Below are 25,972 nucleotides of genomic sequence, written 5' to 3' on the forward strand. Positions count from 1 at the left end.
AAGTAACTTGGAGTAAAGTAATCTGCACCTCTAGACCTTCAAACTCAATAAAATGAATGAATATCATTTTTTATAACAACAAAGCGATGTTGCCACATATTTATCCGTTTTACATTTCACACAATCGACTTTTTAAACTTGAAATATTTTAAAAGCCAAATAAATGATTTAATAATTTTATTAAATTATCAATCTAGAAATAATAGATTGTTAGGGGAGTTGTTTCAGGTTTTCATCCAAATATAATAGAAAAAAAAATATTATTTCGAATGTTATATTGTTCACATCAATAAAATTCCATTCTCTCCCTATAACTGATAAGGCGAGGGTTGGAAGACTGATTAGATAAATACTCTTATCGGTTGCTCACGAAAGGGAATATTTTTGTCACAAAAAGGGTAGATAATGAGGTACCAGCTTAAACTGAAATAATCTGAACATACATTCTAAAAACTGTAAGATGTTTTATATAAAACTTCACATCATATTAGTTTTGTTCGTGGTAGATACTCCTGAACACGTTTTGTTATCAGATTCATGCGCAGTTTGACATTGTGCGTTCGTAGTGCAAATATAGAACGTTCGGAATTTGAAATTCTGCATTTATGTATCACAGATAACTAATTCCGAACCTGTTTTGAATACATCCAATGTATCCTCGGATCTTGACGCGTGCGCGTTCCTTCTAGTTGTTACTATTGTGATATTTACCATAAACTAACCTCTAATATATGAATTTTTACGTACTTATAAACGTAAATAAAAACTCTGTATGAACAGAGCATGTGAACTTAAATCGATTAGAAGATATTCGGAATGTGTTCAAATGAGCTGCCGAGAACATAGTTTTTGTTATATTTCCAAGATACGTAAACGCTTGAAATAAGTAGATTTTGTTTTGTGGGTAAATTATTCAAATTTCATTATGCTACAAGAATTTTTTAAAAAAAATTGGCTGGAAATACTAATTTGAGATCAACTTTGAAGTGTGATTAAGCTTGGCAACATTGCTATGTAATAAATGAAGTCCAAGATGGCTATTATAACCTAAACACTAAACAGTATAATATTTAATAATGAGTGAATGTCGTGGTATTAAAAGTGAATGAGAAAAAGCTAGTTAGAAAAAGTGATTTAAAGTTTTCTTTTTAAGATATAAAGTGATAAAATGACTATTTTGAAGATGCATTTTTATTAAAAGTTTGTAAATTTTCGTTAAAATTACATTTAAAAAACGTCGTGCTTTAAATCACAAGTAAATAAGTAAGAACAAGCAAAAAAATAGTTGAAAAAAGTGATGTGAAGTTTTCTTTTTAAAATATATAGTGCTAAAATGATAAAATAATTATTTTCTTGATAAGTTTTTTATAAAATCTGGCAATTTTCATACGATTTTAACCTTCAAAAATGTCATGTTTTAAACAAGTAAAAAAAGTGGTGTGAAGTTTTCTTAATAAAATATAAAGTGTCTATTTCAATGATAAATTTTTCATGAAAATTTCGTACTTTTCTAACCTTCAGGTTCCTTTCTGATACAAAAAAACAACGTTGCCAAATTATGTTATATTAGTTACTTAGTGCGAAATAAATAAACCGTCAAGAAAAACTATTTTGGATACAAAAAAAATGGAAATTAGAACGAGAAAACCACTTAACGAGGAAAAAGGTAATTAAAACAATTTTTCACATTAAATTAAATAATATATGTTAGATTTAGTTAGTTAACTTACCTTAATACCAATAAAAGTGACCTTGGCATTTCTCTTAGACACACCATGATGTTATCGAACCTATTTTTAGCAAATTCTGTCATTTGTCTTAAATCTTCCTCAGACAAACGGACTTTCAATCGAAACCCTCGCGACCTCAACGGAGATTGTGTTAAAATTTCAGCAAACAATTCAAAATCTGAAAGTTTTGGAAAAAAAAACGAATTTCGACTAAATTTTTGGATATTTTTTTTATACCTTCGACTCCCAACATTTTCGAGAATTTCTCAACATTAACGTGATCACTGAACACGATAGCCCTCCATAAATTACTAAGAGCAAAACAGTCTTCTTTTGAAACCTCTTGGTACAAACCGTGATCTAACAATACCAATTCCGTTTTACCTTTCACTTTCCTCACTAATACTAAAAAGGAACTTTCTGTTTAGAATCGTCCATTTAGCGTTTTCGGTATCGTAAAATCCATTCATCGATATACTAGATGTCAAAAATTAGTACTACCTTACATATAATTGGATTTTTCGATTCCTGATTCGACTTTTTGAGTTTAAATCGAACGATTTTGACTGAAATCTCGAAGAAAAAAATTTTTTTATAGAAAATAGAAATAAATTAATCCAATTATATATAAAACTGGAAGTTTGGTACATTGATAAATGGATTCTGCGACCTCGAAAACGTTAAATGAATGTGTATTATTTTGGTTTATAATGCATCTAAACGAGCAGTTGGTACCAATTCATTCGAGATGACACGACAAAATAATTGACAGTTGATTTGTTTCGTATTTATTCACGATTAAGTTGAAAAAAAATATTAAAATTATAGATAATTTTGAATTTTAAGTTGAAAATTACTTCGGTATTTATGATTCACCCTATATATAGTTAAGTATGGCTGAAATGTTAAAATTAGTTTTGTCCTTACCGTTTCCGGGATGGGGATCGCCGTGAACGAACCCGGTTTGGAATATCTGATGACCGAAAGCTTCAAATAATTTTTTATTTATGTCTGATAGTGAAAAATTTTGTTTTTTCAAATTTTCCATATCGCTAATTCCATAACCGTCGATGAATTCGGTAACTAAAACCCTCTAAAAGCGAAATCACGATTGCAACGTGATATTTTTGTCGAAAAATTAATCAGAAATTGTATACCGAGACCGGTGTGAATGTACTTTCATACTATCGGGAATTTTTGGCTATAGAAAATTGAAAAATTATCAGATTTTGATAATTTTTTTTAATCTTTGTTTTTAAAGATTTCTGAAAAAAAGTAAGGGAATTATCTTATGAGAAGATTTAGAATATTGAACACGCTTTTTTTCATATAATCGTTCTTAATTTGTTCTCAAAGTTTATAATAATGTTTATATTTATTTTTTGTTAAAATACACAAAAAACGTGTATTTTAGGAAAAAAATAGTACGAAAAAGTTTGTTTATTAATTTTTTATAAATAATAATATACGGGAAGATTTTTTATCAGGAAGTATTATTTCGAGATGAAAAAACATGAAAAATATTTTTTTTATAAAATTTTCTCAAATTGTTTGTTTTTTGTTTGAATTAAGAAAAAAAATATAAAAATTACGTTTGATGAAACATAGAAACCGCTGAAAATAATAACATTTCAATTTTTTTAAATTTAAATTGAAGTATTTTTTTTTTCGTAAATCCGCCTGAAAACGAAAGTTTGAAAAAAATTCCATAAAAATCGATTTTCCATGACCAAAAACTCGCAATGACATAAGATAATTAAGTCATTATTACGAGGTGTGTCCATTAAATAACGTAACGTTGATAATTATATGAAATTTCAAAATCTTTTTTTTTCTATTTTTCCCTTTATTTTTACTGCAAAAAAAAAAACTTTACGAACCAAGGCCGCGGCTACACTGGTTTATCTACAGACACAGTAAACATCGCATTCAAAAGAATAGGCTCAAAACAGTTAATCTCGTTACTTAATTGCTACACCTCGTACATAAAAAAAACACCACAAAAACGGAAAATTCCCAACGAATAATTACTTTACCGAACTGGTATAATGCCAAAACACTTTAGGGACATGTATATACGAGAGATGTCGTAAATCTCGCGCGCATCTTTCGGCATTCAATCCTTCATTAATAAAATCGAGTTCTTGTTTCAAAGTTTCCTCCATATCGTCAATTACCCATGAAAAATCGAAAGAAGGATGAAGAAAACCGGCGATCTTCAACAACATTCTAATAGTGTTAATGTCGTTTTTGAAACGTTGTTGAAGATCGATGTATTGGACTTTGACTGCCACCGGGGCGCCTTCATTCGTGACAGCTTTATATACCTTCAAATATATATATATATATATAAAAAATTGTTATAATCTCGATTTCGGACTCACTTGTGCGATACTGGCCGCGGCTATCGGTTCCCTATCGAATTTTTGAAACATTCGTTCGGGTTCTCTTCCGAAATCTTTCAAAAAAATTTCGCGTAATTCTCCTTCGTCCCTCGTCAAACATTTATCCTGTAAGCACTTTAAGGTATCGATATATTCCTTAGGGAGGATGTGACTCATTGAAACTAACCCTTGGCCTAATTTTATGTAAGATCCGCCGTTTGTTAAACAACCTCGTAGAATATTTTCGGCGGATTTTTTATGAATACGACTCATCATCGGTTTGTAATTAGGAGAAGATTCATTTAAACCTATCGTGTATATATAATAATCTAAAGATATCGATAATCCTATTTTTAATGACCTACAAGTGATTTTGTAGAAAGGAAATATTTTAAAATCACATTGTATACTATTAGATTCAAATTAAAAGAAAATTTACCTTAAAAACCGTATTAATCCATTTGCTTGATTCACTATAGCACTTCCATCATTATAATTAGATATAACTGGCACTGAAGTGATTGCTAAACCAATACTTGTATATTTAAACAATTTTCTAGTGTTTTTTTGTAAAAATCCTTTGTATATATAACGTTTCAATGATCTTGACATTGTGTTATATCATCATCTATAATAAAATAATGAAACGAGTTCAAAATAAACAATTATAACCTCAAAAAGTTTTTATATAATTCATATTCTACAATAATTTAAAGTCTTCAAGATAGATGGCGTTAAGAACGTAAAACTATAGATTTAACGGAAGTGAACGACTTCATACGTTCCGTGTTCAATACAAAGATGGCGCCTCAATTTAAATATAATATTTTCCAACATTAATTCTTACATGGATTACTCTGAATTATTAAGCGGCTATGTATATGTAAATATATATTTTGAAACATCACAAATTTTATTATTAGTTTAGACACTATTCGTGATAAATTATATCACCAAACAAAACGATGTACATAAAACACTTGCGTTAGGAAAACAAGCGCAAGTGCCGTATCAAACGAAAATAGAGCTATACGTTCCTTAATAAGAGAAAAAGAGACGGGTATATAGGTGTGATTTCCTTTCCCCGCGTTTTCTAGCAGGGTCATGAGCCCTTTTACCTAACGCTGGTGATTATTCAGCGCCTGCCTTAGGCTGAATGGTGTTGTGCGTCGAAACTCGTCCCGAAAGTTGTAATTTTTGACCCCTTTAGCTGTTGTCTCCATTTAATCAACAACAATAAGGTATTTTTGTAATATTAGTAAGTGAAATAACGGAAGCGCGAATTGACTAGTAGTTGTGTTTATTTCTTTAAGCGATCAGCTGATTTTGACGTTAACACAGAAATTATTTAGTTTAACTATTATCCTATCGTTTTTACATAATTTTCGTGAGTATTATTAATTTTAATTATATTAAATATATATTTTAAAAATTTTTACTTGGTATTGGTTGAAAAACAAATTTTCTTTGTTCTTTATCGTATAGTTTGAAGAAGGCGCTCTACGATCGATGATATAATTTTGCTATAGAAAGAGATATCTAGTGTAATATAATGGGAGTAAGAAAGATGTGAGTTGCGTACGCATTTTATATTAAGCGCTGTTGCCACTTTGTAAAAATTATCTGCTATTTACGTACTATATCTACATTGTAATATGAAATAAGTTTCTTTAATTATCAATATAAATTAGTGTTAGCGTTTATTTTCTCAATTGATTTTATACATTTGTATAATCATTATATTCTCTTTAGTAAAATCACATTTAAAATAATTATAATTCAATAATATATGAATATATCGGAATTTACGACGAAAAAAAAAGTATAACCAGAATTTTTTATCAATACTTAGATTACTTTAGTTTACATATAAATATATAGATTGACTATAAAAATTACTAATTTTTCAAATTATATTACTAGAAAAATAAAATTGTTATTTAAAACTGAATATTTTTTACCTAAATACGGTCCTAAATTATACGTAGACAAGCTTCGACGAGTCACAACAGGTTAAATATTTATGTAAACGAGATTAGCAAGTCGTGATTCTTTTTTTACACTACTTTACATAGATAAGAACCCAGACATTGCTTTGTTAATTTTTTTTCAATATTTCGATGTTTTCTATATTATGTATCACAATACTTCATATGTTGAATATCATTAATAAGAGAATGAAATATGAATCAGTCTAACGTCATTTCTATACGATTCAATCTGTACAGGACGTCCGATTTTAAAATGATGATGGAAATATCATATCGAATTCGTTCTAAAATGAATTGATGTCGATGTTAGTAACCACTAACCCGCATTATTAAAAATGCAAGTTTAAGAGGAAAATATGGGTCCGACAGGAAATAATCGCCATATTTATTACCGGATACTAACGTCTTGTCGGCGATGAACAATATACCAAAGGAAACATCATTTGTTTCATTGTTAACAGGGAAACCAGCTGCTTTTATTACATATAATTTCGCAGGATGTTTGATGTCGTCCTTTGTTTACGATCGGAATAAATTTAACTAGCGAAAAGAATGGAAAATCGACGAAGTTGGAGAGAAAACAAAAAAAATATAACCATCCGTAGAAGTAATAAAAATACCGACTGATTTAGAAAATAATACAACTCAACATAGAAAGTAGCTAGGACTTTTCGACTATAAAACATGGCAACTATGTAAATTATGTTACCATATATAAAGATGACATTATTGAATGTATTAAGTTATAATTGCCACGTTGCCAACTTCAATTCTATTTCAGAAAATGTTACCGAAAAAATTGAGATATTTCAAAATATAAATATTGCGTAATAGAATTATGTTATTGTTATTGTTATTTTAAACAGGTGATTTACCAGGGTCATTCGTTAATACGAATTTGTATATACCAGGTGAACAAATATTTTGAAAAATTTTAAAACAAATCTACACTTGTCGTACACTTCGGTTAGAATGACCTTGAGGAAATTATTTTTATGCATTCAATGGACTTTTGGCGCGTTTACTGTAGCTTAATTGAGGTGATAGGGGCGCTAGGGGTAAATAAATGCGTCGGATAATCCCAAACTTATTAATATGAGATAATATTAAAAAATTGAGTAGGAAGTTGACTCAAACGATTATTATCCATCAAAAACGGTTTGAGGTTGCTTTGAGCCTCGGATAAGTTGTTCCAAAAGATCTTAACGTCAATTTGGAACAATCCATTGATGGTTCTAAACATAGTAAAGAAAACTACGACAATAGTTACATCGAAAAAGGCATTTAAAGCCGAAAATTAAAAAAAAACTAATATTAGAATGAAAAAGTATAATGTGGAAGTAGAAAAAATTATATATAACGACTTTTTGGGTATTTATTTATCGGTATTTATATGCCAGTTGTGACGAAAAAACCGGTGTCATTTAAAAATATATTTTCGTTATTCCAAAATGATTTTACAACATTCTTCTAATCTATATTTGTTTTAATTTGGCCGCTGTTATTTTGTTAACATCTATTTGTGCCAAAAAAACCTACGTGATAAAATTTTTAGCTATAGAATCGTTTTAATAAAATTGGGATCTTATCCAAATCTAAAAATTTAATACTAGTTTTTTTTCACAAAAATGTACTCACGAAAATCATAAAACTCATTGTTGACAACACAACTAACGTTTAAAAACGATTATCATGTAAAAATCAATTAGTTTTGAGGTTAAACTATGAGATTTGTGAAAAAAGTTTTCGACCTCGACCTGTAGATGAGCAGTTATCAAAATAAGATGGAAAATATATTATTTTACTATTTTGTTGTAAATTTTTTGAATATAAAAAATTACGTATGGAGCTAATGTTGAAAATAAAATGTCTTCTTTGTTACATTGAGAATTTTCTATATAACCCTCGTAAATGAACTACTGATATAGCTGTGAACTTCGAAAAAATTATCATGGTAATAGTCTGTTTTTATTCATTCCAGAAACATCACTTTACAACAATTAAAACAACTATTAGAATAAATATTATCATTACTTTTGTCTAGCAACAATAAAAGGTAAGTTATATTAGATATTTCATAATATGACGCCTTGTTTTTACGTCTGATAACTCGTTTATTGAATAGTAGATTTCTTACTTATCGACTTGACGCTAATGGTGTATTAGAAATTCTTATAGTATTAAATTAGAAACTTCCATTTGTCTCTTTACTATGAATAATAAATTATAATGAAAAATACGTACAATAAAATCGCTGATGTAAACACGCCTCCGCTTTGAAGGCCAAGGTTAAATCAATCTAAAACATCATGTTTAACATAGAAACCACGACAGTTCTTGTACACAGCGTTGCCAAAGTTACAAATAGAAAAAATAGATATTCTTTAAAACGGCTGAATATGAAAATATTTGGCAGAACGTTGCAATTACGTGGATTTCAGTTTTATTACGTATTTTTCACTTTTCCAAATATTGTGATTTCGAAAATAGATTCGCAACCGATTACAAAATGTTATTTTTGTCATAAAAATAGTCTAAAACGAAATTTGGATTTGGATACAAAGGAGTATCGAGGTCGTCATATAGGGTGATATGAATATAATTTTTATTTAAAATTTAAAAATAGAAATGGACGATTTCCTACACGAAATAATTATGCATATCGGTTCGATTTTCACGACCCACACTGGATAATTATTACCGGGAAACGAGAATTAGAGGAAATTCAAAAATAGAACCTAATCTTTACGAATTTTCAAATCTAAGTGAACTAAAATGAAATTTTTTTCATTGCTATTAAACTTTCCCCTAATGAATGAATTTTTTTTTCAAAATTATGGCAGCAACACGCAAGAAATAGTGTTAAAAGGGGGGAAAGGGTAGTGTGCTCGAGGGTATTACCAGGTAATGACGTCATTTGTGCTACGCTAACATTAAAATGGCTTCCAAGAAGTGTAGTATTTCAATTAGACTCCGAAATCATATTTATATGTGAATATATAAATTACTACAACGAACCAGAGGTAGTGGCAACGTTGTAATAACAAATATGAGCCGTATCAGTATTTAACGTATGACGAATTCGATTCATTTAATTTCTTTCTTTGTTTAGTTATATTATTGTTTTGAACTTATTATTCATTTAAAAATATATAGAATAAAATTAAAAATAATAAAATTGACATCACGATAATTATAGAATCGCGCCTATTGACCGATCTGTATCACGAATCATGGTAGTGATTAAATATTATCTTTAATAAAATATTCGTTTTAAATTGTTTGTGAAAATTGTTTTATCTATGATTCGTGCTAAATGAATATTTTTATCATGAATACATTTGAATTTAATTGATTATAATTGTAAATATGTCAAAATTATAAATCATTCCTCAAATTTATCTCCAAAAATATTGATTTTATAGAAAAAAGTTTGGAATGAAAATTAAAGCCTATAAAAAGCTCTACAAAAAGCTTATTTACATTTTTTACGTAAATCAATTTTTTTGGTTGATCAAAATTTCTAGTCTCTTCCAAGTTTGTAACCCCCTGTATGTTTACGTAAAAAATGTATATAACCTTTCTTGTAGAGGTTTTAATGATATTCATTTTTTGTTTAAAACTTTTTTTTCTAAAAACAATATTTTCGAAGATATTTATAAATTTGGTTTTTTAGAGGGATAGGGGGTTATAAAACGAAGCTTTATGACTAAAAATCCCCTGAGGGATTATTTTATCTAATTAAAGAGAGGTTTAAGTCTAATCGAGGGTTCATACCATCGGAACTACACCCTGAATGTGTACGAGGGATATCAAGAAATTACGTTTCATTTCATGACACCTTTCTATAAATTTCAAACATTTTGTTGTTTAAAATTGCTACGTTAACAAATTTGATGCAATTTGGGTGCTAAAACTCCTTATAGACCAATAAATGTACAACTAGAGCAGCTCGGACATTTTTGAATGCCTTTATCACATAATTGTTACCTTTATATTTATCAGAAATTATTGTAACACCCCCTATATCGTTCCACATAAAGCTTGGGGTCGTCGAGGGTAGTTATTCAACAAATTCTTCATTCCTTTTTATATCAAATCTTTTTTTTTTATTCTAAAATCAATAGCCCTCGTATAGTAACGAAAATTGCATTTTAAACAAAATATTTTGATCATATTTTACGTAAACATATGAATAACCATTGTATAATAATGAGAATTGCAATTTCAAGAAAACTTTGTTTATCATCTTTCCTTTTTACGTAAAAAATTACAATCACTTTATGTATAGCCCTCGTATTATAATTAAAATCACTTTATGAATAGCCCCTCGTATAATAATTAAAATTACAATAACTTTTATTTCCTTATATTCATCATCCCTCTATAAATAAACATTATTTATAATTCCAAAATGTTACTTTTTGAATAACCCCTCCTATAATAAAGAAAGACAATTGCGGTTTAAATATTCATCGTTTCTTTTCACATAAATCTAATAACGAAATGTATAAATGAAAAGATATTTATTTTAACGAATTGTGTAGGGTAGTGGCTAGAACAACAAGAACACGTTTTTAACCCCTTTTCCCTCCCCCCATGCCTTTTCGTCATAATCCTTGCATTACGAAACGACCTTGAGAAAAGGCGTTGTTATTGAAATTCTGTCACGCCATGTTTCATTTGTGTTTAGAATTGATTTTTGTTTGTAGAAACGCCACGAAAAAAAAACATTTGAGAAAATATTTTATTCAAGGACAAAGCAATAATAATACTTAGATTTAAATAGTAAAACTGTTTCAGAATCTAGTTATCAAAGTCTCACTAATTTTAACAGTGTTGCCAAGCTCGACGTTTTCGATTAGGTGCATGAAATTTTATCTAATCTATAATATGGTCAAACTACGGTTTATTTACATAAAAATCAAGTTACGCGTGATAGTGAAATTAAATTCATAATTTAATTGGTATAATTAACACATAATATGAATATAAAAGTTGACTATTATGCAGTATATATTCAGTTTAATATATAATTTTATATGAACCATATTATTTTGTTTTCAGATATTAAACTTTGGTTGAATGTTTAATGCAACAAGTTAACTGCTGACTATGTCAAATAGTTCGTAATTAACTTCTCCGAATAAATTTTTCTTACATTAAGTCAACTAGGAAAAAATTCTTTACCTTGTTTTTCGAAAATCCTATTTTTTGTATGCTTCTCCGAGATAGCTTTGTATTTAAATTACTATTTATAACGATATAATACGATTAAATCAAATTTTGAAAATTGCCTTGGCGGTCAACGTGTTAAAATCTGTGTGATTAATATTCATTCAGCTTTCAATTTTGTATCAACAGTCCCGTTTGTTGTGTTCCGAAAAGTTACAAAATGTGGCAACGCTGTTGAAACATCGTTAAATTCATTTAACGAGTAAATTTATGGACGAGAAATTGAGAATTTTGCATGCGCGTTACGCATATTAACAAACACCACCGTTATATTGGCCTATTTCGAAGTTGAAAGTGAAGGTTCAAGGTGTCACAATCGCATAGACGTACAGGCTATCTGTACCCAAAGTTTCACACAAAAAACGTAGTCATTTGAATGTCTAAATTATTTTATTAAGCAGTTTTCAAGGTTAAGTTTTTACTATTTTCTTGGTCATTTTATATTCAGAGGTTGGCAATGTGGAATTCTAATTTCCTTGACAACAATTCGTTTACAACGTTGCCGGAATTGATAGAAAAGATTAAAATTGCTTTTTGTTACACTATATAGGTTAGAATAGTAGTTACCACAAATATAAGGATGGATTTAACAACAAAACTGATAACGAGTATAAATTTTTGTAATTAAATAATAAAGATATAAATAAGAAAAAAAAACGTTGTTTGTTATATTGAAAACGTTCAACTTTTGTTTACAGTCATATTTATACAACATATATCTTTAAATAAGTGATATATAATAATACCTAAAAATTTCCAGAATGATTTCGAGCAACTTTGGATACAGTGTTGTCTGGTTAATCGAATTAAAACAAAAAGTAAATTTATTAATACGAACTGTATTATGTCGTATTATCGAAAATAATCCATTGTTTTCGATAATACGATTTATCACTATTTATTATAATTACCACAAGTTAAAAACGTGGCAACATGGGTATGAAAACGATAGAAGTTCTCGAGAACAAAGATACTGTACGTCTAATAACACATAGAGATAGGCGAACTCTCCCGCGTGAATATCAATAAGTTGATTTTACACTCAGAAAAAATGTGTATAACTAGAATATAAAAATTTATGAAGGATAATAATAAGTGTTTAGAGAAGCTCTAGCAAAACAATGAAACTCGTAAACAAAGATCTGAGGTTTATTATTAATCATATAGATACAAGATGGCGATATTAGAATATAAATCGATGAGAATGAAATGATTTAAATACGAATAAAATATTCATAAAGACTGAGATTTTTCTCTTACCGTCACAGGGAGTCAGTACATCTATAAGCAGTGACCCCGTTGGCGATACGCCAATGACATTTCTTACTTTCTTCAATTTATAATAGTCCGGGAGTTAGGATCGAAAAGTGCACATAATATTTCGGTTTCTCGAAGACGGAATATTATAAATAAAAATGTATCAATAAATTCCAAATCATTTTCTGAATCCTCTGATAAATTTTATGCTTTATAATATTAGAGAACTAGATTTCCAAAAAAGTTTTTTACCGCTGAATTTTTGAAAAATTATTGATTGTCAAAAAGTTTATAATTGCTTATCTATGTGCTAAATATAATGAAAATAAAAAAAATCAAGTTGATATTATACGGAAATATAGAGATGTTTCTAGAAAATTACGAGACCGCGTAATATTCTTGATTTTGATTGTTTTTAAACGACCTTCCTGCAAATTGTCGCTACAAAAATAATCACAACATAATGTAAACAGGTTACAAAAACAAAACAAAGAATTAACCTCGTCATAAAAAACATTATGCGAATAGGAAATGTACCTGGCGCATCCGCCAAACTGTAACATCAATTAACATAATAAAACAGGACCGGATTGACGGTCTATATCAATGGGCGAGGTCGTAACAATATATTTTTCAATTTTCATTCATTTCATCAATATTAACAATTTTGACATGTTATTGATACAGAAATACTTATTTGACATAATATCAATGTAATTTTCAAAATTTTATTCCATTTTTATAACTTTTGAGTTATTTTTTTTTTCGAAATTTATAACCTAGACGAGTTTGTTTTTAGTTATTTCGACTTTTAATGGTCATCTTTCTAATTTTTTTTTTCTGAAAATGTCCAGTTTCGTCTATACTCCTTTCTTTCACAATTTGAAACATGATTTTTTTATTCCATCGTTGAAAAAATACAATTAAAATTTTTGAGTTTACGCGGCCGCCATTTTGCAATTATTTGACCAACAATAGATGACTCTTAAGCTTCGGCGGAATTTATTATAGAATCCGAAAAAATCCCCCGGACTATAAGGTTTACTGATAACGACGTCATCAACGGTATCCAGGCTATAGAAACTTAACACTCAACGTTGCCAGATGTATAGTTTTTAATATAAATAAACGAAATTATCTTTACGTGGTCGTATGTAAATAAACAATTTTAATTTTATTTTAAAATCACATTTTATATTTCCCTCGTAAGTTGGAGTTGCGATCTTGATAACAAAATGTTCATAATAAATTTATTGTGCAAAACATCGCGTATTATTTTGTTAAAATTTATTGGGCTGTAATTTATTTCGCAGTCAGTTGAGTTAAAAGCGTATAACGTTCTATTTTGTTTTCTCTTTCGTTGGAACACGTGGATAAAAAACAATTTCATCAGTTGACTGAGTTCCGTTTTCATATACAGTTAGTTGTTTTTTCAGTGACACTTTGTAATTTGTATATTCGTAAAATAAGTGATTGCCACTAAAATGTAGTGTTTTTAATATTATAAACAGTGTTTTTGTGGGATAGAGATAGATTTTTATCTGTAAGTAAAAATTTTCAATATACACGTTGTCCCAATTTTACTACTCCTTTAATATAGTCGAAAAATTTTGTTCAAAACATTATAGGAAATTTTGAAATGAAAGAATCACAATATTTGATCAAAAAATTAATGATTTTAATTATTTGTACAAAATTTAATTAAATATCAATTAAATGATAAATTTTGTACAATAATTGGCATAGATCTTTATGACCCCAAAGAATAACTGTACATATAACGTAATGGGAAAAATCCGCTAACTGCCTGGTTTAGGATCATCATAAAAACTCGTTTGTTCAGCATTTTCGAAATCTCAGAATCCATTTATCGAAGTTCAGGAAATTGGAAATTGATATATTCTTTTTTTTCGGATCAAATTGATACAAAAATACTTGAGAGGCTTGATTAACGTGAAAATTAGAATTACATCTTGTTATTATGCGAAATTGAGAGTCTTAATCAAATTTAGTCAAAAAACAACCACTCGCTTGTCTACAAACCACGACGATTATTGCATTACATTTTTCAAGTAAAATTTGACACTGGAGACAATTGCTGGATAGTAAAAAATCAATTCCACGTTATATCCAACTCCATTTTGTTGTATTTTGACGTATAATAACTGTTTATTTGTTTTTTCCATGTTTACAAACTTTTGACGAGCAGTGTATATACACCTAACACGTATAAGTACAACGCAAAACGTACTATCGTTGTTTTGTGTCATTTAAACACGTGTATATCCAAACAACAAAGTAAATTCTAAATACTGGGAAATAATTACGCGCATTTTCTAAGAAAAAATCTGATAATAGGCTTTTCTTGTACATATACTTTGTATAAAGTGGACATTGCACTATATTAAATCCTTACTCATTATAGATTTGCTTTACCGATTATTTTCATTGTTATAATTTGCATTTTCTTATCTTCAAATATTAGTAGTACGTCTGGCAACGTTGCTTCCTAATACTGCGTATGACACAAACATGTGGAATAAAATAATTTTTGTACAAACATGTATAGACTGCATGACGACTATAGAATTGCGCAGAAATTTTCCATTTTTATCTTATCTAACAATTTGTTAGAAATTTTTGATTTTCAAGTGTTTTCATCCTCTTAAAGTTTATCTATTTTCAGTAATTATTACGAGACGTTTTCCGAAGTCCACGCAGAAGTGGACTTTGTTATATTTAACATCTTTTTATCCAATTTTCTCGTGTTAATTTTAATAATTGCTTGTTAAAAAATTTAATTTGAATTAAATATTGTCGCTTTGGGGTGATTAGGAAACTTGGCAACAACCATCGAAATATGCAAGAAAGTTTCCGATGATGTTTACTCTTGTTCGATGGTTTAGCTTGGATGTAAGAACTTGTTGACAGGCCATCGACTTTTTTTTTATCTGACAATAACAGTGGGTAAATGTAATAAAGTAAATATTATAATAACAATACGTACAGCGACCTTCTATAAGATACTATAAATTGATAACAAAGTAAATTGTCTAAATTTAAGTACATAACGAAATAAAAAAATATTTCATCATATAAATAGGGTGATTCAAAGAAAGTAAACTGTAAAATAATTTGAGTGTCCTTACTTTTATGATTTTTACCGAAACTACTGGCAACATTGTAATTAAATTTTATTCGAATATATTTTAAAGGTTGGCACATTCCATGAATTTGTTTTTATATCCGTAACTCTATTCGTATTCAACATACAGGGGTTTGACGAAAAAAATTTAACTTTAATGATTTTGCCGAAATTACTGGCAACATTGCAAGTAAATTTTATAGGAATACGTTTTGGAAGCTATTATATTCTATGAATTTGTTTTATATTTGTAACGCTATTGGTATTCAAGATACAGGGTGTTGAGAAAAATATAATGATAAACCTTTTTTTGTGATGTTGCCGAAACTATTGTAATGAAATCTCATATAGGGCGATAGTTACACGATTCAACTCAAATAATTATGATCATAACTTTTTTAAGATTAGATTTATTAAACAAAAATCAATTTTACACCAATAAGGTACTCTTGGTAAAGATCGATGCTGCGTACCGTTTTCGGAATATTTTTTTGATAAATCACAAATATCCATCGTTATATCTTGATGTTTTTTATGTAAAATTTTTATAAAAAAAATGTAATGCTCATTCGCAATTCTCATTCGCCTTATAGTAACTTTCTATCGACTCTATATAATACTAATTTAGAAGTTATTTCTTTTCAATATAAGATTCCTTCTTATGACTGGCCTAAAAAATTCTCAGAACTATCTTCAATAATATTCGTAGCTTGTCCATAAAATCGTTAAAAGGTACCCATGGTATACCTGGAAACTACTTTTTGTTCATGATAATAATTATAATAATTTTTACCTGAGGAACAACTTGTCTTATACCAATTTTTAGTGCAAAGTGTAGTTAACCATTAACGACATTAAAAAATAAATATTGTCATGGAAATAAATGAAAAAATTCTATTTTCGTATAATCCTGTAAGTTATAAATCTATATAACTAAAAATAAGTTTCGAAAATATGCAAACAATAATAATAAATAAATAATTTGATTAATAAAATTATGAATATATGGAATATCCCATTATGATTTGAGATTATATAGAATTCTTATTGTTTGTATATATAAATCCGGCAACGTAGCATTCCGAATTTTATCGAACGTCGAGCTATCAACACAAAGCAACGAATAATACGCAGGCGTCGCTGATGAGCCCAGCCAGCTGGTCGAGCAAGGAGGAAACAGCAATCTAAACAAAACAGCTGACGAACGAGTGTATCGGCGATCAGCTGAGACGCTTTAGAGGTTTACAAACATCTTTTTTGTACCAAAATCCCCGTCGTAAATATCATTTTATTGTAAACCATACAAAATTTGTAAAGTGATCTGTGATATTAGGTTATAATCAATATGTGAGTACCTGTTTTTATATTTTATCTATGTTTCAATTAGTATTTGGGTCAGTACAAATAGTTTATTATGAGGATAAAATGGTTTGATGACAAAAAAGTCATCAATATAACTGTTTTAAGAAAATTACATTTTAACTATATACTATTAACCTAAAAATGACAAGTTAATGGTCGATATAATTCTAATTATTGTACGTCCGCTAAGTAGTAATGATAAGGCTATTTTGGATAGTGAAATATACATAGTGGCCCATGAAAAGAAAGTGAAATTTGACTATAAAAAAGAGGGGGTTATAACGAATAAAAAGTCGTTATTGTAGGAAAATGGCGATCTGAATGACGTAATTTCTAAAATCTGCTCAACGGATTTAAAAAGTGTTTCTGCGAATATTTTGTGTTTGTCATTGAAAAGTACAATGACCTATTGACATTGCAAATTTAACTCAGACATTTCCATTATTCAAAAAGATGATTCAGTGTGTTATTCGAAAAATTTAAAAAAATTAGCAATGTAAATCAGTTGAATTTTAAAAATAGTTCTCATTCTTTTTAATTAAAAGTATTTTAGTAAAATATGAACATGATTTTTGCATTATTTAGGTCGACGATTTTTTTAGTAAAAACATATTTTCAACTTTAACATACCATATCTCAAATTGAGAGCAATTTTGATTTTTGTCCTCGTAGATCAATCTCATGAAAGCATTTTAGTGAAACATGGGGATAATATCATCAATATTTTGAACAGGATGATTTTTTTAGACAAAACATAATTATAACTTTGACATCCCATATCTTGAAAATTACAACACATTAAAATTTCCAAAAATGTTTTATATTAATTATTATGTAACGGTTTGTTGATATAAAGAAATTATATACAAATTATAGATAAAATCGTGTTCATTGTAATTTTTGACTTTGAGCCAATTTAAACATTATGCACACAAGTTTGCAAAAGATGATGCAACCTTTTATACGTACACAAAAGACAGACGGTCAGCTGTTAATTCATAAGTAGATAAATTGCAGTTAAATTCGTATACCACAAATAAAATTATATATATGATGTAACTATCTGTATGTGTAAAAATTATTTTTGTTCAGTATTAATGTTACTGCGCTACTAATTAGAAATTTATATAATAATGACAGTAGGTAGAACATTAATTATGTGTTTAAAGTTAATTTCGAGGTCAATTTTGTATATAGTATTGATGTAACCCAGTCAAATTTTTATTGTTATTGTTTTGTTCCATTATATACAAATGTAAAATATAGGATAATATAAGACATACGTATCGCCATCTATTAGACAGTAGCGGTGCTAGAGTTTATAACAGTTTCAATTCATAGCATTAGAATTGATTCCAACTTTATACTTTTAAAACAATTTTTCCAATATTGAGTAAATAATTTTTTTGACAAGAGTTTTTCAAAAGTTGTTATTTTTACAATAACATTTAAAATTAAGGCATAATTTGATAGATACTATAATATAATTGACACTATTCTGTCAGCCAAAATTTAATAGGAGACATTCTTCTTTTTTAATGTATTATATTGCAAACTCTACATATTATTTATGGGGATCGAATAAAAACAATTTGAATTGTTTCTTAAACTGTTTTAAGTAGGGGGACTTTTTTCAATGCTTGTGGATAAGTGATAAGTGATTCGTGATCGAATATAGTTTTTAATGGTTGATAGAATTTTTATATACGGGGCCCGAGCAGAATGATAATTTTTTAGAGCTATTATACATATCTAAATATACAGGTTTTTTTTTATACTAGTTATTGTTTAGTATGGAGTAAAAGTTTAGTACTTTCTTAACGGCTGATTCCACTGTACCTACGGGGGTCGAACAAAAGTAAATTATTGATATTATAGGGAGACTGTACAAAAAGATTAATTCACTTCGTCAGAGTATTAATATACGGGGGTAGAACAAAATTCAATTTCATTTTTTTCATTAGTAATTGCTATCAGTATAGATCTTAAAAATACGGGGTGAAGCAAAAATGAAGGTTAATAGTTATAAACTTACGAGATTGAAAGAAAAGATGCTTTTTTTCTTAACTGTTTTTGATATTGTATACATGGGTTTTGCAAAAATAATTTTTATCATAACAGTAGGTTGTTTTTTGACTATTTGTGCATACGAGGGAGGAACAAGAGTAAGTTTATATCTACAGGGACTCTACAAAAATTATTTTTTTTTTCAAGGATTAATATACGGGGACTGAACAAAAATGATACGGGTAAAGAATAAAAGTAATTTTTTTTGTATTTTTTGCATAAAATTAGATTCATTTTGAATCGTTAATACGGGGGAAGAATAAAAGTAATCTTTTTACAGTAACTGTATACTGGAGAGAAGTTTTTTTTTTAAATATATAGGGTTTGAACAAAAATATACGAAAAGCGAATGTATTTGTTTAAAATAAAAATAAAAATGGGGTATATTTGATTTTTTTTCTCATGTTGTTTCAGACAATGTTTCAAAACTTGGCCAATTATTTGTTAGGCTCCGTAATGAGTCAAGAAAGCGGAGTAACAGCGGAAGGGGTCCAAAACGACGGTACGATAAGGTTAAGATCCGAAGTACAGGAGGACGATTGGGTATTAGTGGACAGAGACAGCGAAGGCAATTCGGACACTTGTTCAGTGGAAAGTTTAGATGACATCGACGAAGAGGTACCCACCGTTATGAAACGGGTTCTAACCAGATCGAGTTCAACGTCGTCTCTATTATGCGCTTCTAATATGGAGGAATCGTGGTTTGTAACACCGCCGCCGTGTTTCACGTCGCAAGGGCCTGTCCATATGGAGACTTCTCCATTGGAGAATCTCCTCATCGAACATCCCAGCATGAGTGTTTACCGCATTCATCCGAGTAGGAGACATTTTACGGTGACTGTACCCGTCAGATCCGCTTCTTCGGCTTCGAGATTAAGTAATGAAGAAGAGGATTTGGAAGTCGAGGACGAGGACGTAGACGGACAGGATATTGCCCTAGTTAATAGGATACCTCGTTTGAATAGATTACAAGTTATGCAACAGCAAGAAAGGCAAAGGTACAAGCACAAAAGGGCGCAAAAGGTGAATATTTTTTTATATTCTTTTTTGGGGTTATTGGAGGATTTTTGGATTGAAAAAAGTCAAATTTTCAAATTAACAAACCAAATTTATGAAAATGAAGACATTAAAATTACGTTCCAAAATAACAGCTTTCGCCCAACTCTATTTTTTTTCTGTTTCAAGGTTGAATCTTTTTTTTTAAATATTTTTAGATTTTTTCAATTATTTTGAAAAATGAATTTTGAAATTAATTAATTTTTTGACGTATAACAGGTATTGCACACTTCTAGTTTTTTTCAGGGGTCACTATTTCGAGAAGTGAATAAAATATTTTTTCCCCGTAGAGGAGAATAATTTGTTGAAAAAACTGAATTTTCAAAATTTGAATGTGAATTTTACGAAAATTTTTTTGTCACGTTATTAAATAACGACAGCCGCCCATCTCTAGTTTAGGTCATTTAAAAAAAATTTGCTACGTTCCATATAACAGTCAATGCCCACCTCTAGTTTTTTCCGTTCTCATTACAAGATTAAAAAAATTTTTCACTAGTTGATTTGATTTTCAAAAATAATTTGATAAAACAACTCAATTTTCATAATTTGAATGCAAATTTTATGGAAAAAAAGGCAATTGAATATGGCTTTTTATCGGTACCTATTCCCAGCAGAAATTAAAATACTTTTTTTCTCAATTTTCAAATACAATTTGAGGAAAAAAACTGAATTTTTAAAATTTTAATTTCATCAAAAGGCGCATGAATAAATGTTTTTCAACGTTATCAAATAACCAGTACCGCCCACCTCTACTTTTCGGCCACTAAATACATAAATTGTTTACTACGTTCCATATAACAGCCACTGTCCACCTCTAGTTATTTTTCGTTCGTAGTTCATTTGATATTTATCAAAAAAAAATATTTTTTTCCAGTTGACGCAATTTTTAAAAAGCTTTTGACAAAATGAAAGAATTTTCAAAAGTTATTAGTTAACCACTACCGTCCGCGTCTATTTTATCAGAAAATAAGATTTTTGTCGCAATCTAAATGACAGCTACTAATTGTCCACCTCTAGTTACTTGAATCATCTATTTCATTAAATGGTACACTCGATTTAAAAAAAAATAACAAATAAGTTTCCAATTCAGAATATTATGTTCCCAAATGACAACTATCCCCCATATCTAGTTTTAAACAATTAAATAATTTTTGTGCTACGTTACCAAAATAACAACTTCTGTCCATCTCTAAATAATTTTTTCGTTATTACTACTAAATGACAACTACTGTCCATCTCTAAATAACTTATTTCGCTTAGTTACCAAATAACATCTACCGCTAACCTCTAGTTTGAGTCAACTAAATTTTTTTCTACGTTCTAGATACCAGTAAGTGCCCACCTCAATTATCTTTACCTTTTCGCTTGAAAGGTTAAATTTTTTATTCTTAAATGAAAATATCGATCACGTTGATAACAAAAAATGTTCATAAAAAGTTGTAAATAAAAAAAATTTAGTTGCTACACTGACCTCGCCGTTAAAAGGAATCCAACCTTGATTATATATGAGTAAATCAAATTACAAAATGTTTTAGTTGAACTTTGATATTACCTAATATGAGAAATCAAACATAAAATATACAATGATGACAGTTTCATTGAAATTATACAATAAACTATCCCTAAACACTCATAAAGTTCACTAAACTAATTTTTACAAGCCAGGATTTTCTTAAAAGTTATGTGGCAACGTCGCGCGTTGAATAGCTGTCGTGACTAGATTTCCAGTTACCGGCAAAACAAAATATTTCAGTTGTTGCCCTTTTTTTCAGTATCTCAATTTGTTTTTGGGGGAAAATTAGTTTTATCTTGTTGAACTATTTTCTGGCACGTCCCATGACCATTTGATCGGTTTGTTATAGGTACAAGTGCAAAAGGCATGTGAAACTATCAAGAGGGGTAATTTGGAGAGGAACAACAAGGCTCGTGAAGTCAATAGTCGTAACCGACGACAAAGACGCGGAGAACGTTCCCAAGGTGCGAGACGTTCTTTCGCAAATAACAATCGCAAATGTTAAAATTTCTAAAATTATTGATCTCTTTTCGCAACATCCGACGATTTTCCAAATGTCAATTTCAAATTTTATTATATTTCTATATGTTACAATTTTGGTGTATCTCGTATATCAATATACAAAAAAGAATCATCCTCTTATGTAAATTATCTTCTTATGATCAACAGTTATACTTCTATATCGCGCCCACCTCTACTATCCCTCACATCTACGCCATGTTAGATTTGAAAAACGCGCAAACGCACAAGTTCAATATTTGAAAATCCCGCGGTAATTATTGAATCTAACCTACTCAGTATAACCAAGTTTAATTTAATAAAAATATATTGTAAGAAATTTAATGAAGATGGAGGATAACGTTTCTTAACGCATAACTGATTTAAATTTACGTAACAGGATGTTAAAAAAAATCATTCTAGGGCTTCTCTAATATGTATCCGTTACGACATAAGGGGAATATTGATTAAAAATCCCTTCGATATTGTAAATATTTTTCTTTATAAGGTCTAGAATGAAATTTAAAAGAAATAAATGAAAAAAGAGCACCATGTTCAGATATTTATTATCTTCGGATGTTGCCGTTAATTTTACGTCTTTCAATATATAATTTAAATCAATCACATTGCAGGTAAGACTCGGTTGAGAATAAGAGATTTGTAGAGGTGTGTTAGAAATAAGTTATTTTGTAACTTGACAGTTTTTTTAGCACATCTCTTCAACAGCCTAAGTAGTGTGGTCGAATATAATGTAGATACAAATATATTTTTATCAATATCATAGTGAGACATTTTGAAAAAATTATTTATTTTTTCGTTTATTTTACGATGTCGTCCAAAAAAACTATTATTACATTTTACTCACACTATATATCATTTTCGGTAAGATTCCTGGAAAAAAACTGATGATGTAATCGTATTTTTCGAAAATAGCAACGTTGGCCAAATTATATCGTCCAATTGAACCTTTTCCAAAAGTGATCTGCCAAAAATGTAAAAATACACTTTTTTTTAATTACAACTATGGTATCTATATTTAAAAAATGAAAAAAAAATCAAAATATAAAAACCGAAAAAAATTTTTTTATTTGGCCAATTTACCGCGCAGATTCGGCTCATATTAACACAAATCCCATCCACGCAATGTCACTGATACAGTACAAATCTAATAATAGGTGAATATCGATGATTTTTTTTAAACGAAAAGGGCACAAAGATTTAGCAATACTACAAAAAATTTTTTTCATTATGATTTTAACGAAATTTTTGTTGTGAGAGAACATTTCGTGTGCCCTTGGTAATAGCAATATGCATGTATTACGTGGAATTTTTATGAAGCATTAAAGTGAAATATTAAAATTACAGTTTTAATTTTTTTTTAAATTAAAAGTATTTTTACTAATTTTCTCAATGAAAATCAACTTACTTATAGTGCTCAATACTTTTATGGAAAAAATTCACATTTCGAGGTTATGTTCTATACACTTCATACCGATTTTTTTTTATTTGGGGATTTTTCATAAACTCACTTACAGTAGCTTGGAATGTTTTCAAAAAACCTTTTTTTCCATTTAAATTGCTTTAAAAACTAAACTTAATTAGTAAAAATTAGTTTCTTCTCATCTAAATTAATCACAAACTAACATATGGAAGTCTATACGCAGTTGCCAGATTGTAAAATTTGTCAGTAACTAATTTTACGTACACATAGAATAACACGTTTAACGACTATTACTTACCATTAAAATAAAGTTTCTATCAGTTTCCCAGTAAAAATACCAATGTACATATCACCATATGAATCACAGCAAATTAAAAAAAAAACGTTTACAAAATAATTTGAAATAACTACAATAAAGTGGCAACGCTGTTGAATATATATTTATTTCTGTTCAGTCAGCGAACGTTCCCGAATAGTTCGAAAAATAACACGACTACACAACAAATGGAAGTCTATACGCAATTGCCAGATTGTAAAATTTTTCAGTAACTGATTTTACGTACACATATCAGCATCATAGAATAATACGCTACACCACCATTAATTACGAATAAAATGAACTACTTCCATAAAAAACCATTAACACATCACCATATGAATCACATATACTGGTAAATCCAAAAAAACGTTTACAACTGACTGCAAACAAATAGATCAAGTGGCAACGCTGCTAAATACACATCAATTTCAGTTGAGTCAGTGAACGTTCCCGAATAGTTCCGAAATAAACCGATTCCACTTCATATGCGAGTCTACGTTGTTGCCATATTGTACATTTTTTCAGTAACTAATATTGAGAATAGTAGTAAAGTAAAGAATAGTACTAAGCGTCATTACCATAAATGAAAATTAGATAATTATTATTCTGCAACTATCCATGACTCACGAACTATTCTAAAACACCACATATACATCATACTACTTTTGAATTACAAAACAAAATAAATACGTCGCTGATTAATTCCAAATATTCGAAACAACGTGACAACGTTGCAAAAGTAAATTATTTTAATTGAAGTAGGTTAGGTTAGGCGAATGTGTCCGAATAACAAGAGTTTATTACAATTGAATTGTGCTTATTTGGAAGGGAAAGAATTAGGGGTGCAGATTTAACATAATGGTGAAGATTAATAATATTTAATACGTATTTTCGCATAAAACATAAACATAACCTAGGAATAAGATTTTTATTAATTATTTAAGTTTGATTGAGCACATATAGTTTAATTGATTTCCGTCGATTTTTTAAATTTTAGATTGCATGTATTTTTTTCATTTTATCTCAATTATAACGTGTATTTCGTTAATTTAGCAAAATAATTGTGTATGCAGAGAAAACTACAAAAAAAATGATAAAATTCGAAATATTTAGAAAATTAAGCTAACACAAAAAAAATATTTTTTTTTGTTTACTATTGCAACTATTTTTATTTATTTTTTATATTACAGAAAGTGTGTTATATACAGGTTGGTTGAGAATGTCTGCATTTTCCTAACGTATACGAGGATTGTCGAAAAGTTATTTTTACCGTACTATAAATTATATGTAAACTTTTCGTACAATCCTGGTAATAAGTAAACGGAAATTAGGATTAAGTTTATTTCAGTATGGTTTGTGTTTAGCTTGATTATATGTGAGCAGACAATTATATGTAAGTTAAAGGAATGTATTATGGAGCACGTCTAGTTGATAGTTATTACTTTGTATGCATAGTGAATGTATAATTGTGAAGCAATATGTGAAAAAAAAACAAAAAAAACACATTTTTCTGGTGTTGATTCTGAAAAAAATATGAAAAGATGATATAAAAAGTTGAAAACAATAAAATTAATTATGTTGATTTATGCGTTTTATTATTTCCCTCAAATAAAAATAGCTGGTTATGATAATATATGTTAATCAACGGAGAAAACACACATTCTGGCAACGTCAAGTTATCTTTCAATAAAAATCGCGGGTTATGATAGTATATGTTGATCAATAGAGAAAACACACAATCTGACAACGTTATTTCCAAAAGAACGTTTATTACTAAACAAAAATCGTTAAAAGCAAGAAAAAGAAGAAATTTTAAAACTTTGTAATTATAACTCGACGAAATAGTACTTCTAAATTATAAGTTTATCTATGGTCACTATGTTACAATTTTCTTCAGCGTTGTCAGCTGTATGCAGATCTAAGGATCTTAGGTATTTCTTGTAAATCTGAAAACTTTGGTTTCAGAATCTACGA

General features: G+C 28.8%; 2 protein-coding genes across 10 annotated transcripts in view; one reads left to right on the plus strand and one right to left on the minus strand.

The window, feature by feature from the left end:
* The window catches only part of LOC130904236 (uncharacterized aarF domain-containing protein kinase 5), a 29,954-nt gene that overhangs the window by 2,834 nt on the left and 1,148 nt on the right, over nt 1–25,972 (minus strand). The window contains exons 1-7 of one of the 3 annotated variants that reach the window (XM_057816879.1): nt 8,350–8,473; nt 4,554–4,742; nt 4,115–4,475; nt 3,767–4,057; nt 2,658–2,823; nt 1,968–2,135; nt 1,731–1,908 (exon numbers count right to left, since the gene is read on the minus strand). In XM_057816879.1, coding sequence (XP_057672862.1) covers nt 1,731–1,908; nt 1,968–2,135; nt 2,658–2,823; nt 3,767–4,057; nt 4,115–4,475; nt 4,554–4,726 — 1,337 coding nt within the window. In that variant the 5' untranslated portion in view covers nt 4,727–4,742; nt 8,350–8,473. Of the gene's footprint in view, nt 1–1,730; nt 1,909–1,967; nt 2,136–2,657; nt 2,824–3,766; nt 4,058–4,114; nt 4,476–4,553; nt 4,743–4,961; nt 5,110–8,349; nt 8,474–25,972 lie in introns of those variants that run through there. The other 2 variants (XM_057816882.1, XM_057816880.1) reach the window with 2 other exon arrangements.
* On the plus strand, nt 5,205–25,580 carry LOC130904238 (tumor protein p53-inducible nuclear protein 1). Of its 7 annotated transcripts, none has more exons than XM_057816886.1 (3): nt 5,205–5,355; nt 8,087–8,161; nt 19,586–21,470. In XM_057816886.1, exon 3 carries the CDS (start codon nt 19,589–19,591, stop codon nt 20,402–20,404), a length of 816 nt encoding a protein of 271 aa, XP_057672869.1. In that variant the 5' UTR covers nt 5,205–5,355; nt 8,087–8,161; nt 19,586–19,588; the 3' UTR covers nt 20,405–21,470. The 7 variants fall into 7 exon arrangements, with proteins under 7 accessions (XP_057672869.1, XP_057672870.1, XP_057672872.1 ...); XM_057816887.1 differs by having other exon boundaries at nt 5,250–5,501; XM_057816890.1 differs by lacking the exons at nt 5,205–5,355; nt 8,087–8,161 and adding exons at nt 16,522–16,654; nt 22,090–25,580 and having other exon boundaries at nt 19,586–20,194.

Source organism: Diorhabda carinulata, chromosome 2 (assembly GCF_026250575.1).
Source record: "Diorhabda carinulata isolate Delta chromosome 2, icDioCari1.1, whole genome shotgun sequence".
Taxonomy (NCBI): Eukaryota; Metazoa; Arthropoda; class Insecta; order Coleoptera; family Chrysomelidae; genus Diorhabda; species Diorhabda carinulata.